The following is a 12,177-nucleotide window of genomic DNA, read 5'->3' on the forward strand; positions in this document are numbered from 1 at the left end:
TCCCTGACACTTGGTTGGTTGACTAGGTACGTTCGAACGACCTTCATCCAATGTCGCATTTCGCAACTTTTCGCTTCCAGGCCCAAAAACCTTTTTGGGTACTCGCAAGCTCATGAAAGCTTTAAAGTAATTTAATGAGTGTCATCACAATTGAAGACCTTTATTGAAGCTGCTGTGCTTAGACCTGTGATAATACAAATTGTTCCTTGGAAGGTTTTCTTCAACTCTAACGAGATGAAAAAAAAAATTGTAATATTCCTGAAAAATTAACTACTTACAACTTAATATCATTCTCGTAAGTTCATCTTCAAATACGAAGATAACAAATCCTTCAATCTGTTACCGGCGATTAAAAACACAAATATACTTTTTTGTGTGATGATAGTTCAGCATGCCTGAATTTTGATCGTAAAATAAATATTTGAGAATAACACAGACGGGCATAATTTCAAACCATTCAAACAATGGCAGCAATAATTCTTTGAAACACAAGTAGATAAGGAACATTCCAACGACCTTCGTTCGAATTCGCTTTTCGTAACTTTTCGTTTCCGGTGGACAAGAGGCCTAAGAACCTTTTTGGGTCCTGACAAGCTTGTGAAAACTTAAAAGTGATTTAATAGACGTCATCATGATTAAACACATTTATTGAAGCTGCTGTGCTAAGGCCAGTGATAATACTAACTGTTCCTTTTGGGAAATAATAACAAAGAAAGGTTTTCTCTTTCTTATGTACACTTTCACGAAAAATGTTAAACTGCCTTAGCACTGTGGATAACATCCACACGATGAATATTAGAAGTAATAGACTAAATATATCCGCCCCAATCGGGTCCGTAGCGAAAATAAATACCATGGGAGGGGGGGGGAGGAAAAATGAAAGCCAAGGGATTAGTTACTACTACAATATATTAATTTTTTTAGTTAGCTATCCAAAGCTTGGCTGAATGCTTATGCCCGTTAGGGTATGCATAAACAAAAATAAATTTTGGTAATTATAAAAATAATAATGGGAATTATTCTACTTTGGACCAAGGTCCTTGTTCTTCCACCATATCCACCATGTATAGGCATATTCAATACAAATGAAAGGAAACAACACTTAAATAATATTGTGCTTATTGTTTTCTACTATTATTTTTTTTATCTAAACGGCCCTAAATTTCCCAACTTTTCCAAGTCGAAAAAACAGCGAAAAGTTGGGAATTTTGTAAAACTGTCACTTCAAAATTTGTGGACTGTTTTCTTACTTGGGAGAAATTGAACTTTTTTGTGTTTTCAAACAACTCAGAATTTCAAAGTATGGGATCTCTAGGTTAGGTATGTTGGGTTCTTTCCTTTTTCTTATCATCTTTCCCTTTCTTTTCTCTCCCCCGTCCCCCCCCCTATGGCGACAGCCCTGGCCCCAATTATTGATTTACTCATAATAAATTTTCTTTTCCTGCTATCAGCATCTGAATGCAGCTACCTCGTGGTTCTCTAATTTCCTTCGAACCGTCACGAGCTACGATTGAATACGAGAAAAAAATACTGATTTTTGTATTTCTGATGCACTTTCAGTTCTATTCAGAGGTTTTTTTATCTGTAGATGAAGTGATTACTAAATAGTATATTGAATTACAGAAAAAAGAGAAAATTTGAATAAACAATTCTTGTTGATGGAATTCGATTAAATAAAATAGACTGCTTTGCGAGATGGATTACACAGGCGAACAAAAAAATGTTTTTGAAAACTTTAATAGGAAATTTTTATTGATTTTCGTGTGCTGAATCCAAATCTGGTCTTAGTGTTTTTGACTTTATATAATTTAAAATCTGAACGGTGTATGGTGAAATTAATGAAACACCATGTTGAATCACAATAATGGTTTTTATTTACAGTAGGTTATCTGAAATAATGATACAGTAATGTGATGTATGTTTCACTAGTCAGATGGAATTGGTTCATACTTCCTTTCTTTTTTTTCTTTGAAGTTTCTTGTGTAGCTGCGAATAGTCGCTTGTTGAGCTTCACGGAGAAGTGACCAACAGTAGTCTCCCATCATGTTGATGTTCCAGCGGCCCTGGTAACGTTTTTCCATCAATTGAATATCTTGGTGAAAACGCTCACCCTGCTCCTCACTAACATCTCCCAAATTTTCCGAGAAGTAATCAAGATGACTGTTCAAGAAGCGGACTTTCAGGTTCATCAAATATCCTAGTTTTTTAAAATTATTTAACATGTTAGCTACAATGGTACGATATTCTGGATCTTTTGCATAGGTTACCTAACAATTTTGTAACAACTTGCTTCTTTTTCATGTATGGTCATTGTGGTTTCAAGGTTTACGTCGAACATTATTTTTCGAATGTCGGGTCCTACAAAGACGCCTTCTTTAAGTTTAGCCTCTGGAAGATTTGGAAATTTTTGACAGAGATACTTGAAACAAGGCCCATCTTTAGGCAATACCTTTACAAACTGTTTCTAGGATCTACAAGGTTTTTGCGGAGAATGTCCTTCTCGCCGAGTTTTGAAGACTCCCTCATAAGCCAGTTTTTTCTGTACCAATGTTGATACCTTGCTCTACTGACCCATTTACACAAAAAACATGGAAATTCGGTAAAACCGCCTTGCTGAACAAAAAGCATGCATGTTACTTTCAAGTCACTACATATCATCCAACCATGAGCCAAATAGCCAGTTTTATTCAAAAATATTTCAAAGTGTTCATAGGTCTCTTTCATATGTATAGAATGGACAACAGGTATAGATACATGAGTGTTACTATTGTGTAATGAAACAGGTTGTTAACTAGTTTTGGAAGAATCAATAAACAGCCTCCAGTCTTCTTTTTTGTATTCAACACCAAACTCTTTGATCAGATCTGGAATGTCTGAGCAGTATACTAAATTACCTTCTTGTTCAAACATTTTCGAAAACTGCTGCTTTATCTTCCCTAACTGAGTCGTTAAGCTCAATCTGAGTAAACAGTTTAGGCTTTATATTTACTGTAGAACATTGGAACCCTTCACCATCTTGCTCATCTATATCTGACAGTACATCAGAAAACATTTCAGTTTTAACAGAATTCAAATCATCTGGAGGTTCTGAGCCGGCAAATCTACATCGTCCCCTACTGGTCGGATGGCGAAAATTAGGTTAGGGTAGCTTATTATGAATTTTACTAGTTCGGACTTCCATTGTCTAATATATAAAATTATTTGAAATCCCAAAAACAACTAAAAAAGAAGAATTGAAAAGGAATAGCTGAAAATAACAATTACATTAATCAAAAGTAACCTTAAATGAAATAATAGTGAAAAAAATACAAGTAAAAATAAAACCATTGAACAAAAAAATAAAGGAAAATAAATGAAAATAAAATAAAAAGTTAAGAGATTCCAAGCCACGTTAGTTCACGACGTTTCGATTGTTAGTATCTACAATCGTCTTGGGGTGATGCCTGGACTGATTCCTCCGAGAGATAACTATTTATGGGTCGTTCAAGTACTTTCACTTATCCCCGCTTTCCATTTTTTTCCACTTCTCTGGTTCAGTGGGAGATGACCGTTTGGCGGGAGTTGGCCATTTTTCGCTTGATGATGGGTTTCCATATGTTGCGTATCTCTACGCTAGCTTGGCTGAATACATTGTTGGACAGCATGTATGCGGCTTCCTTGAATTTTCTCCTAAACCAATGTTCCTCTCTGTGTATCATCTCAGCTTGGGACCACTTGATATTGTGTTGATGGGTCCAAACATGGTCTGCTATTCCTGATTCCTTATTACCTTCGAGTTATGGCCAATAATATCAATACTACAATCATCAGTGTGGTTTCTAGGGTCTCTCCATACCAAAGGAACAGCGTACTTGAAGGCTTTTTTCTTCTTTTATGACCATTTTTTGAGATCTTCAACACAAACAGAGCATACCTTATGCGGGGCTCAAGATTTATCCTGATCACCAAGTTCAATTCCAAAATATGAGAAATAAACCTTTTTCACGATGTTTCTTTGTTGTTTTTCAATAACAAACTCATCACAAATATAACAAACTCACAGCAGAGTTCTTACAATCGCGATTAGACATTGTAATGGGCACATTTACTGGAAACCATAAAGTAAGGTTAGGTTGACAGTAAACAAAATCAACTGTGAACAGAAAAATATAATTCTCCTTTTTCTGGACAGTAAATGTGTTTCAGCAATGCTACCAACTCTTCTACATCCAGCGCAAATTATTTTACAATTTTATTTGCAGTATATAAAAGCTGTTAAATTCTGTAATAAATCAAAAAAATTAATATATTGATGTGCAAATGTGAAAAAATGGCAGGTGATACGGCCTAATAAATGTCATATTTGGATTTAGCACCCTAAAAAACAGAATAATAAGGTGTTTTAAGTAAAAAAGTTTTCTCATCGTTGAATGAATGAGTATTGTTAATTTTGGGATGATACCAATCCACATGAGATCCAAGAGCATCCAATTTATTCCGAAAAAATCACTGTGTGGTGTGGATTTCTTTGAAAACGGCGTTGGGTAGGCCATCACTGTCATTCGCGAGCACTATAGGTGGATAATTACAAACTTCTTTTGGCCTGAATTAGATGATCTGGACATCAGCAACATGTGGTTTCAACAGAACGGTGCTACTTGCCACACAGCTTATGTCCCATTGGATATTCTGCACGAGCGGCAAGATCATCTCACGTGGAGGTGATGTGAACTGGCCACCGAGATCGTGCGATTTGAACCCGTTAGACTTTTTCTTGTGGAGTTTTCTTAAGTCGCAGGTGTATGTGAATGAGTCACAAACCACAGCGGTCCTCGAAGCCAACTCAACCCATGCCATCGTTCAAATTCAGCCTGATTTATGCGCCAGAGTCATTTAAAGTTAGACGTTTTAGATGCGCTCCACCCAGAGAAATCGTAGCGGACATTTGAAAGATGTTATATTCCACACATTATGGCATCATTATGCCTTTCAAACGAATACAATATTCCGATGATATACAAACGTTGTTTTATTCAAACTTAAAAATAGTGTAACGAATTGAAGAATTAACTGTCTTAAACAAATTTATTTTCAACAATATTTCACTATCACAACTAATTTATAATCAACACTTAACAATTAACGCTTAATTTATCTTCACTGTTCGAATTCTTTGTTTAACCGCTTTCTGAATACAGACCCCATCTCTGGACGGGAAGCAGGGCTTATATATCGGTAACGATCGTTCTAGATTCATCTAGTGGTCTCTGTACTCGCCTAGTATTTTCCCGGCGAGTCAGACTGTTTCTTTCGTGGTGATGTCATGTTTATTCGCTGGCTGATATATGAGAATATCTTTGATTCCAATAAATTAAATAAAATACGAATGTTAGTTACGCTTTTCAGTTGATACATTCATTTTATTACAGTTTTGAAGTGTTTTTTTAGGTCACCATGTATCACTGGGACCATCCGAGAAGCCTGGATATCTTGGGAGGATGGAATCACCCAAAAATGATAACTTACATGAGAGACTACGCTGACACTCTATTTTTCCACTATGGAGACAGAGTTAAAACCTGGATAACTATTAACGAACCGCATAGTGTCTGCGTAGTACTAGCACAAAATCTGGCTGCACGTGTTGATAGTACGTTTCCACTCGGTACTTCTGAATATTTGTGCGCACATCACATGTTGTTAGCGCATAGTGAGATATGGGGCCTGTATCAGAGGAAGTATAAGATGACACAAAAAGGTGAGTTCAAAATACGGTCGCCGGGCGGTTCGACGTGGGTGCTTTGTTCACTCACTCAATCGACCGATGTGTGAGTCGATGGTTCAAGTCGCAGGCTGAACGATCGATTCTCATTTGCCATCGTCCAACCCGTGTTTTTATTTTTCAATATAATCTTCTTGCTGCTCTATACACTTTTCCCAGCGACATTCAATAAGTTCGATAACATTTTCATTATTAGTACTGTATTGCTCCTCAAAATAGCCAGCAATTGCCTACATCACTTATTCATCATTGAAAAATCTTTGACCACCGATCCATTTTTTCAAGTTTAGGAACAGAAAATAATCCAAGAGGGCTAAATCTGCGAATAGGGTGCATGAGGTAGCAAATCAAACTTCAATTTAATTTTGGTCATTTCGATAATAGATTCGTGTCGTGATGAAACAACTCATTTTCCTAAAACAAATGCAGCTTTTTTTGTTTGATTTCTTCACTCAAACGTTGCAACAAGTTTGTATAATACTCGCCGTTGATAGTTTTACCTTTGCAGATAATCAATGGAATTTTTTTACAACGCGCATCCAAAAAAACCGATGCCACAACCTAGCCTGCAGTTAAAACGATCTTCGCCTTCTTCGGAGTTATCCCTGTTGAGTCCACTTTTTTATTGTTCTTTCTTCTCGGGTATACAGTGACGGACCCTTTTTCATCCATGGTTATGAAACGACGCGAGAATTCTGCTTTGTTGCTGTGAAACTTCGCCTCAAACACTCAATTGAAACATCTTCACGGCACTGCTTTTGCTCGAGTGTGAGCAAACGCGGCACCCATCTTGCACACGGCTTTCTTGTGTTCAAATTTTTAGAAAATATACGATGTACCGCACTTTTTGAAATGCTTTCATATTGGTTGAGCTGAGGCCTTTGAAATAAAAGTATTGTATCACATAACAGTATAATGGTGTAAGAATCGAAATTTATCAAGCGTGTTTCGTTCAAATCTTCAATTTATATGAAAAAACAAACTCCACCAAAAATTAATTAATTTCGGAATATAAAAAATTTTGAAGTTGCCAATTTGACATTGTCAAGTAGTGTTTTTTGAGGTGTACTCACTCCCTCTGTGAATAGAATGCTGAAACTTATTGGATCTCTGAATCATTTCATTATGAAGAGTGCCGTAGTTCGATAGATTTTAACACAGATATACCGATTGTCCTTAAATAAGGACACCTGTTACAGCCACCTACAATCATTTTATTTTCATAGTTTCGGTTGTTTAAATGAGATGGCGCTTGGTATTGCATCGCAGAAGATGTGATTGAAGGTTTATAAGTTATTAGAATTGCGCGTGTGTTGTGCTGTGCGTTTCGTAGTTTTAAAAAGTATCGTCATCAAAAAATGGATTATCCCATTGACCATCGACTAACGGGGTAAGTATTTTTCGATCCTATAAGTAGATTTTTGGAGTTTTAAAGATTAAATCTTTAGAAAACAGATATATATATATATATATATATATATATATATATATATATATATATATATATATATATATATTGGTTAAAAACATATAATATTCAGTCTGAATTTTGCAATGTTCCAGTTGTGAAAAGATTTACATTGGACAAACTAGTCGAAAATTAAAAGACAGAATCACTTCACACAAGAGTGACATAAGATGTAATAAACCGTCATGTTCCCTTTCTAATCACACCATAAATTTGGATCATGCTTTTTCCTTCGAGAATGTTGAAATTTCAGACTCAGAAAGTAATACTCAAAAAAGAACTTTCTTAGAAATGTGTCACATAGTTAAAAATTCAAATACTATTAATTCCAGGACAGACATTGAAAGTCTCAGCCTGATTTATACCTATCTCCTTTGCTTAAATAAAGAAAATAAATTTGATAATACTTAATAATTTCAGAACAGAAACCCCTTACCTTCACTCTCTGTGATTCATCATTTTACAGTTCTGTGAAATCTCATTGGCAGCAATGCATTGGTCAGAACAAGAAATTCTGCCAAACTCAATGTTTCGTGTCAATCATGTCTGACTACCTGTTGAGTTCAATTTTCAAATTCATTGTTTCATATTATTCGTGCAATCATCTCACATTATTGCAAAATTCTGACTGAATATTACATGTTTTTAACCAATTTTAATCTTGACATACATATATGAGGATCCTCTTTGTTACTTATGTGTTAACTTCATTTTAATCTCACTTTCGTAAGTATGAACACGTTGTCCATACCCGTTTGTTTATTCAATAATTATTGTAGAGTTCCCGATGAAGAGACAATAAACGCCTCGAAAGCTTGAACAGAAAAAAGAGTTTTACAATCTTTTTGCCTCTGACTGCTATACCCGATTCATTCCCTTCAGATTTCATATATATATATATATATATATATATATATATATATATATATATATATATATATATATATATATATATATAAAAAATATATATATATATATATGAAATCTGAAGTTTTCCGTGTGTGTGATATTATTTCTAATTTCACCGACGTTTCGACAAAATCTCATTTGTCATTATCTAACATAAAAATATTAAAAAATGTACTGACCTGCTTTTTGGTTACATATCACTGTATTTTACGTTTTTGAGGTTGATGATATGGTTGGTACGACTGATGCAGTCCATATTCCTGAAGTAATTCAAATGTTTTTTACCTTCATTCTTCAGATCGTAAATTGGTTTTTGATGGTGTATTACGAATTTGAAATAGTAGGCGACGGCAAATACCAACCGCTTTTTTTCTGAAATGTCACTAGTAACTAACCTAAAAATAGAATAATGTCACCAGGAGAAGCATTCGTTTTTGAATTAAGTTTTTTATAAGAAAAATATTTATTATTGAAGTGAAAAGTGTTAAAGAAGGAGGAATAAGGTGTGAAGGTGACCTAGTGAATGAATGCTTGTGTTTTTAAATAGTTTATTAAGTGAAAGAAAAGGCTGAAAAGTTGCCCTTTTCTGAACTTTGAAGGGCCGTAACTTTTTAAATAAGGGAGAGCGCCGCTTTTTTCTTTCGGATTCGTAATCTACGCATCAAAATACGTAAGTACAGTCAAAAATTTTTTTCAAAATCGCCGGGTGTCCAGATAACGAAAATTTACCCAAATTAGTTATTGTCAAATGGGATGATAACAATGCAGTAAATTTTGCTTCCAATACTTTATCGGTGGAGCCATTACACCAAGTATCACGGTTTTCCCAAAAAGATAAGAAAAGGATGACTGGTAGATCAGCCACAACCGTTATATATTTATAATAAGTTCATGGAAAGAGTAGATCGTTGCGACCAGAATGTAAGCCTCTACAGAACGTCAGTAAGGGGTAAAAAATAGTATTTTCGTCTAATTACGTATGGTCTATAGTCTATTTCAAAAGAGTGTAGAGTAATAAATCATGAAGTGTCATAAAATTTGCCTGAATTTCGTTGTCGTCCATGGGCGTAGGCAAATCTTAGGATTATTAAACTTAATAATTAAAGTAAATTAAAAATTACAGACATAGATAATAATAAAAGGCCATTTTTGGGAAGTAATTTGGTCTAAAACTAAGTACCTACATGTATTTAGGTAAGTAAAATTTCTTAAAAAAAGATTAAGATTAATTTTAGTGGTTCTTGTAAACTTATTTAATATGCAATTTGGGTTCATATACTTGAGCATGATTTCTCAAAAAAGGGTTAACACTTAGTTCCGAGGTGCCATGTCATTATAATAATCCCTTTTTGACCCTGCCCACCAATCATGCAATACCTATTAAACCCAGGTAATTAAGAAAAAGGGTTTAAATATATTGTAATGGTGTCTTAAACATTCGAGTTATAATAGTAATTGTTACTACACCAATTAAACGGGCAGTGATATTGTGATATAGAAATAGTGAAAAAGTTATAAAATGGGGACATTTACTCCAAAGAAAAGAAGTGTAAAAAATTCTCCGCTATCTGTTTGCGAAAAAGTTATAATTTTAAATGTATATGATTGCATAAAACACGATCACCCTAGTTTGTCTGTGCAAGAAAGTGTTGAGCGATGTGCCCGAATGACTGGAATTGGACAGTCCACGATTTTTAAATTATTGCGAGAAAGAAAGATATCAGGCCAGGTGAGTCCATGCAAGAGAAAATCAGGAAGACCAATAAAAATCTTAGATGAAAACACCAATTGTGACATTCGAAGAAAAGTTCATTCGTTTTATTTTAAAAAGGAAATACCCACTCTTGAAAAAATATTTATCGAGATAAGCCAAGATAACGATATTCCTTTGATATCCAGAAAACTTTTATGGAAAACTTTAAAAAGTATGAATTTTGCCTGGGAAAAGCACAATCGAAAGGCACTATTACTGGAAAGTGATGAAATTGTTTGCTGGAGACGAAAATATTTGACAACTATAAAGCAGTACCGCAGAGAGCAAAAGAAAATTTTTTATCTTGATGAGACGTGGATAAACGAAGGTTATATAGTCAAAAAAATGTGGCAAGATAAAAATATAACAAGTTCTCGCCAAGCTTTCATAGAAGGCCTTTCGACGGGTATTAAAGTGCCTTCGGGAAAAGGGAAGAGGCTTATAATTGCTCACATTGGAAGCGAAGACGGATTTTTAAAAGAAGGTTTGTTAAGCTTTGAGTCGTGCCGGACGGGAGATTATCATGAGGACATGAATTCGGATGTCTTCGAAGACTACTTCGGGGAAATGTTAAAATTTCTTTCAGCTGATTCGGTCGTGGTTATGGATAATGCAAGCTACCATTCAAGGCGCTTAGAGAAGGTACCAACTTCAGCTTGGAGAAAGCAAGAAATTATTAACTGGCTGTCAAATAAAGGTATTCAGTTTGAGACGAATTCAGTAAAGAAGGAACTACTAGCCATAGTAAAACAACATAAATCTCGCTTCATGAAATATGCCGTAGAAGATGTAGCAGAAAAGTATAAAGTAACTGTGCTGCGCCTATCGCCATATCATTGCGAATTAAATCCTATAGAACTTATATGGGCACAAGTTAAAGGATATGTTGCAAGGCACAATACCACATTTAAAATGAAAGATGTCAAGGTATTGTTTGATCAAGCCATTATGGAAATCACATCAGAAAACTGGCAAAAAGCAATCCAGCATGTTTTAAAAGAGGAAGATAAAATGTGGGAACTGGACAACTTGGTCGATCAGGTGGTTGACCCTATAATTATAACACCAGGGGATGATGACAGTTCTTCGGATGAAGACTATACTGATGTAGAATAATTTAATTGAATTGTAAATATACTGTAGCGGGATAAGCAATCTGGACAGATACCAGTGTATCAGTGACAGTGACACTTTTGCTTAGGTTAGGGTTTAGAATTAAGGGTAGTCTGAATAATTATTTTCTCGGAAGGTTCTCGAAAATTGTACCTAGTAATCTCTAGAACATTCAATTAGGGTATAAATAGAGTGTTGTTAAACGTTAAGGGAAGTTCACAGTTTTAGTATTGTTCAAGTGTCAAATTGTAATAACGTATCCAGTAAAGTTCTTGTCGTTTTTGTGAATAAATTGATTTAAAGTCCCCACAAGTGTTTCAATACGTAAAGTTCGTTCGTGTGTGTTTGTGAGTATTTCCCGATTTCGGTTCGTATATATTTTATTGTTACATTTTATATTTTTTTAATAACACTGTTCTGCTGTATTAAATTTTTATTTCCTTTAATATAATTTTTATGAATGCATATTCTTTTGGCAATTATCCCACTAGCGCGCCTCTGGCTCAGTATTTATCCGTCGATAACAATGGACAAATCCCTTAAAACAGGGTGATACCTACCTGCTCTTTATGAAACGACATAATTTTGCAATGCGGACTAGGAAAGTGACAGAATTTATTGACGGATCACCCTGTAGCGCTTTTGAATACTTAATGAGATTTTATTACTCTTCACTCTTTTGAAATAGACTATAGACATTTGCGAACAGAACGCATGGCAACTCCATAGACTACAAGGAGGTTCACTTGACAGTCTATCGACTAGACGACAAATTACTTTGACGCTCTTGGAAACCAATCGATGTGCGAAAAAAAGGGGAAGATCTTTCGCGTTGGAGAACGTTGAATCAAGATTAGATAACCAAGATCACTTTATTGTATCCCAACCCAAACAGACTCGATGTCGTGTATGTCACAAAAAAGTTCAGAAAAGATGTGAAAAATGTGACGTGGCTTTGCATATGGAGTGTTTTGTGAGCTATCATAGGTCTGAAAATTAGTTTGCTAATCAGTTACTTTAGAACTAGTATTTAGGTTTCTTATACATATAACACTACTACCTATATGCCGATTGTCCTTTTTTAAGGACACCCTAAATGACAGATTGTAAATACTAAAAAATTAACGAAATGTGTTTTTCTTAACTTAAGGAAGGTAAATTGTTAACATTAAA

At 34.9% G+C, this 12,177-nt stretch overlaps 1 protein-coding gene across 1 annotated transcript in view; it reads left to right on the forward strand.

Moving 5' to 3' along the window:
- LOC111514812 (myrosinase 1) overlaps positions 1-12,177 on the forward strand; it is a 42,703-nt gene that overhangs the window by 11,472 nt on the left and 19,054 nt on the right. Inside the window, exon 3 of the mRNA XM_074183415.1 lies at positions 5,428-5,737. Within this exon, the coding sequence (XP_074039516.1) occupies positions 5,428-5,737 (310 nt within the window). The remainder of the gene's footprint in view (positions 1-5,427; positions 5,738-12,177) is intronic.

Source organism: Leptinotarsa decemlineata, unplaced genomic scaffold (assembly GCF_025532065.1).
Source record: "Leptinotarsa decemlineata unplaced genomic scaffold, Ldec_3_MD MMD2_tig00026340_RagTag_RagTag, whole genome shotgun sequence".
NCBI classification, from domain to species: Eukaryota; Metazoa; Arthropoda; class Insecta; order Coleoptera; family Chrysomelidae; genus Leptinotarsa; species Leptinotarsa decemlineata.